The sequence below is a fragment of the Limulus polyphemus genome, unplaced genomic scaffold (genome assembly GCF_000517525.1).
Source record: "Limulus polyphemus unplaced genomic scaffold, Limulus_polyphemus-2.1.2 Scaffold2622, whole genome shotgun sequence".
In the NCBI taxonomy this organism is placed as follows: domain Eukaryota; kingdom Metazoa; phylum Arthropoda; class Merostomata; order Xiphosura; family Limulidae; genus Limulus; species Limulus polyphemus.
The window spans coordinates 86,980-92,081 of record NW_013668232.1 but is presented as its reverse complement, the minus strand read 5'-3'; the positions used below and the strand labels follow the sequence as shown (position 1 = coordinate 92,081).

Here is a 5,102-nt window from a genome sequence, read left to right as displayed (position 1 = left end):
TATAACATATGTACAGATGTTTAAAATGAAAATACTCAACCATTTTATCTTCACATTCTTTTTTTTTTTCATACCAGCACATTAAAACCAGATATTGATCGGTTATTTTATTTACAAATTCTGTATTTGCTGTCACTTTTTAAGTTCTTAAAGTTTTTGATGTTTCAGGGACAGTTGAACCTAATAGTTCTGATGTTAATGGAAGCTCCCATGTAGTGCCTTTAGAACCAATGATTACTTCTGATACTGGCTGCCTAGTTTCAGCAAAATCCCACCAGCAACTCCCTACTTCAGATCGTTTGGTTGCCATGCCAACTGGTGCTCCACTCCCACAAAGACTTCACAAAAATGAAATTACTTCTGACACTGGCTGCCCAATTTTGGGAGAATCCCATCAACAATGTCCTCCTTCAGAGCATTTGGTCACCACAGCATCTGGTACTCCACTCCCAACAAGACTTCACAAAAATGAAATAACTTCTGACATTTTTTTCAAAGATTTCATCTTTGTGAAGTCTTGTTGGGAGTGGAGTACCAGATGCAGTGGTGACCAAATGCTCTGAAGGAGGACATTGTTGATGGGATTCTTCCAAAATTAGGCAGCCAGTGTCAGAAGTAATTTCATTTTTGTGAAGTCTTGTTGGGAGTGGAGTACCAGATGCTGTGGTGACCAAATGCTCTGAAGGAGGACATTGTTGATAGGATTCTCCCAAAATTGGGCAGCCAGCATAGGAGTGGAAATTAATGTCCCCACAAATCTTACTGCTCCCTGTAATGAAACTGAACCTGAAAATATGCACACAGACAGAGACCAGATTAAACTACCAGAAAAAATACCAGTGTTATCAACAAAGACTGCTTCTCTCGACTTTAAAGCATCTAGGAATAGGTAAGAAGATTTATAGTATTGTTGTAAGGTCAGGCCCCCTGGTGGTACTCAGTGGTAAATCTGAGGGCTTATGATGCTATACATGTAGATATAGCACAGATAGCCCATTATGTAACTTTGTGCTTAATGAATATTCTCGTACGGTGATGGTAAAAATTGTTACTGGTATGTTGTTGTTTTATTGAAACAAAGAGATAGCTGTAATTGCTGCAGGTTGGTTTGTGTGTAAGAAAAATAATTGAAAGCAATAAAAATAAAGCTCTCTACGCATAGTTTTGAGATTTATAAACTAAATGGTAAGAGAAGCCCCCAAAATTACCAAGGAAAACTTAAAATGCAATAACTGTAAACAAAATTGACTGAAAGAGAAATGAGAAATTCTAGGTAAAATAATTTGCTAAAATTCAAGTTCTAGATTAATTTACCCGTACTTAGAACTTATTTATTTTATACATATGCTATTACATATAGATAGGAAGCAGTTTTACTGTTCTGAATTTTGGGTTAAATTTGCTTATGTTTTGTTTAATTAGAAGTGTGGCTTTTCTTATTTACCTGTGTGTTTTACAAACAGTAAACTGTTACAACATTTAAAAAGCTTTATACTTCATTGTTATACTGAGAGTTAACTGCACTTTATAAAGACTATTCCATGTCCTTGCATTATCTTTAGAAGTGTTTCCTCCATTCTTGATTGTGATTGGGCAATATTTCTATTATTTCTCGATACCACAACTTCCTCAAACCCTCCATTTAAGTGAACATGATTTTCAAATTTATATGTAAACAAATTTGAGGGACTTGACAAATATATAGTCAAATGAGATGGCTTTGATTGTAGTCTCTTTGGCCATCTGTATCTTAAATGTCTATTGGTCCTAAGTTGTAGTTTGAGGTTTGTGAACTTTTGTAAATATTCATCAGTTTCAACTCCTTATTCATTATCTTATTAATGGTGCCAGCAGATATGGCCAGTTTCATAGCAAGGCTTTTTTTTTCTTAAATATAATCACAACTTTTTGGATAAAGGCTTAACTCTTGATAGGGTTAGGGTTTTGTTTCAGAGCTCATTGTTGTCCCAATTAATCTGTTTTGCAATTTTTTTTCACTGCAGTGGAGAACAGTGAAGGCTTCATTCTTCAAAATATTATGTCTTTTGACTCTGCATTGTTTAACAGTGTTGATATATTAATAATTTTATCTAAGTTTTTAATTACCCCAACCCTTAAGTCTAGCCAGTGCAACATTGCACTTTCAAATACATAAATTCATTATGCATCAGATTATATGTCTATATTATAATATGCAGATTGCTCTTATAAGTGTAATTAACTCTCTAGTCTAACATAAACTTATATTGTGATGAATTGTGGTTTGAAACACCAATATAAGAAATAGTTTGTTTTCTTTATTTGCTTTTTATTAAAGTGGTTTAATAAGTTACAGCAATACTTATCTGGATATTATATTAACCAATGGAGTCAGGTTAGAAACCACATATTAAATGTATCTCCCAGCTACTCCTTTTCGAAACCATCTTCCAAGTATTTCTCCACTTAAGAGTTTTAGTAGAAAGTAGTTGGCAGAGATGTAATCCAGTTGAAAAAAAAATCTGCTAAATACCTTTATATGTAAAGTCCAAAGACTACAAACCTGTTTGTTAAATATCCTTCACTTAGAGCAAATGAAAAATAATTAGATTACTGTTTTAAGATTTTTAATGACCAGTTTTTGTATTTCTTTCCAAATAGACAAAGATCAACAAATTCTTTCAGTAGTGTTCACTCAACATCAGAAGACACTGCTGTACAGCCGAACACTAGCAGTTCTAGTTCTTCACATGGCAGAAGAGGTAGGAAGCTAGCAAAAATATTTTAAAAATTACTGTAATCTTACTGCCTGTACATTAGTAAGCTGGCCAACACGTTAGAGTAATCATTTAACATTCTTCAACATTTTGAGAACTGCAGTTTTATAGAACTAAATGTTCGAAGCAGATATGTTGCTCAGATAACCAGATGTGTTATTCATAATGAGCCATCGTTTCTATGGTTTCTGGAAGTTAAAGAACAAATGTTTATCATTAGCATGTGATAATTACAGGACTTATGATATAGTATAAAAACTAAGCTTTCCCTTCCCTAACATTTAGGACAACAATTGGTGCTCAGCATACCAAGCACGGTGTTGTAAAATATTTTAAAGGCATTTTGACGAAAATGTCAATTGTGCTTGCCAGAAAAGTTCATATTTTCTTCTCTAATCTTTATATGCAGTTGAAGTTAAATTTCCAAAGCCATGTATTAAACAGTGAAAACAAAACTAAAACTTATTAGCTCTGAAACTTGCTTGAACTTTCCTTGTTAAAATAAATAACTGTTTATAAAGTTTCTGGTAGAGTCCTGTTTTTAATTCTTCAGGTATTACCTAGTTTGTCTTTCTAACTTAACAGTATCTCGATGTAAATCAGTGTAACTACTATTGTAAGAAAAGAGCTGAGTCAAAGGGGGTTCCAGGGAATCAGGAACCCCTAGTTTCCAGAGCAAAAAAAAATGGACGAATATAGTCTGTGTATACTCAGTTTTTGAAGCTCTGAAAGAAACAATAGATATTCTGTATTATTAGTGAAAATTTGAATTGTATATCCCTTATTATTATTTCTGATTTAGAAGTTAGCATGCAGGTTCACATACAAAAGTTTTCAAACGAGACCCAAAACTCGAGCTCTTTCGAATAGTTCAATATTCTTTTTCAGGAAAATAAATATTATTTCTAAAAGAATAATGGTATTCTCTTTATTATTATTGTTATTAAAGAATTATGTATATCATTACAAGTATGCTTATATATATATATATCATTAACCTTATATTTTGGTTCAAGAGTTAAATCACATGGGCTGGGTATGGTCTAGTGATGAGCATGCCAGACTATAAATTCAAGGGTCTATGGTTTGATTGTCATTACTGTGAAATTGTGCTCTGAACCTTGGGGCTGTGAGTGCATTATAAGAATGACAGTCAGATCTGTCCAATCTCACTATTTGCTTTGAGTAAAAAAAAAAGATTTGATGATAAGTGCAGTTGACTACCTGCCTTTGTTGTAATTTGGATTAAAAATTAGGGATGCTGACACAGATAACTTGTGTGTAAAATTTATTAGGTATCTGTAACATTAATTGTTGTGGTAAATGTAATGGTTTAAAAATAGATTTACTTCCAAAATAAGCTATTTTAAAATTCACAAAATTGGGTGAGAAAAGAAAAATTTGGATTGAGGTGTATGCAAACTCATGAATCAAAAACTTAAAATAATTAAAATGTATTGATTCATCAGTTTGGTACTCTTGCTTTTAGCAATATTTTCGGCCATAATTCCAGTAATATCCTGCAAGAATATTATTGGAATTATAGCATAGGAAATTTGAATTAATCGTAAATCGACATACTAAGTTAACAATACAAAATGATCATAGTTATAAATATTTAAATATATAAGTAAAAAATAAATGTATGTATAAACATTTCAATCAATTGTATTAATGCAACTAACATTAAAGGAGGAATATAATACAATTTTTTTATAATACAAAAACTAATTGGTTGTTTGATGCACTATCATCAGTTCCCCACACACTGTTACTAACTTTATTCAAATCTTTTTCAGGGCTTGAAAAATCAATGAAGGATCTTTCTAGACAGACTGTAGCACTTCAGAGAATCCAGAATTTGTTAGAGGAGGAAATAACAAAATCTTACAAAAGAATTAAAAATGCTTTCCAAGAAGTCCAAAAGCAGTATGCACATTCTTATGTTATTCCGCTACAAGGTTACATGTAACGAAAAAAGTTCTAAGTACAATTTCCAAATGGTTTAATCTATTTCACATTTTATAAAGGTTAAGTGAAATATGATAACTTTTTTCTGATTATTATGTGATTTGAGTTAAAATTTCCCCACCTTGCTTTTAAAAAAAAAGATAATATTTTATAATGATTTCAAGGCTAAAATGCAGGTTTGACATTGTGACATTGGAGGGGGGGGGATGTGCACCCTCAAATTTCACTCTGGCCCACTCAAGCTAATTCTCCATAGCAATTTAGAAAATTGTAGGATTTTTTTAAATTACCAATAAGAGTCAAAATGGGAGGAGCTGTATTACCTTTTCTGTAAATTCTATATAAATATATGGTACCACTCAGAAAAGCTCCACT

General features: G+C 32.2%; 1 protein-coding gene across 1 annotated transcript in view; it reads left to right on the top strand.

Moving 5' to 3' along the window:
* The first annotated feature begins 377 nt into the window (after positions 1 to 377).
* Positions 378 to 5,102, top strand: part of LOC106467458 (spermatogenesis-associated serine-rich protein 2-like) — an 18,778-nt gene continuing 14,053 nt past the window's right edge. Inside the window, exons 1-4 of the mRNA XM_013927814.2 lie at positions 378 to 484; positions 712 to 889; positions 2,641 to 2,741; positions 4,556 to 4,685. Coding sequence (XP_013783268.2) covers positions 795 to 889; positions 2,641 to 2,741; positions 4,556 to 4,685 — 326 coding nt within the window. The 5' untranslated portion in view covers positions 378 to 484; positions 712 to 794. The remainder of the gene's footprint in view (positions 485 to 711; positions 890 to 2,640; positions 2,742 to 4,555; positions 4,686 to 5,102) is intronic.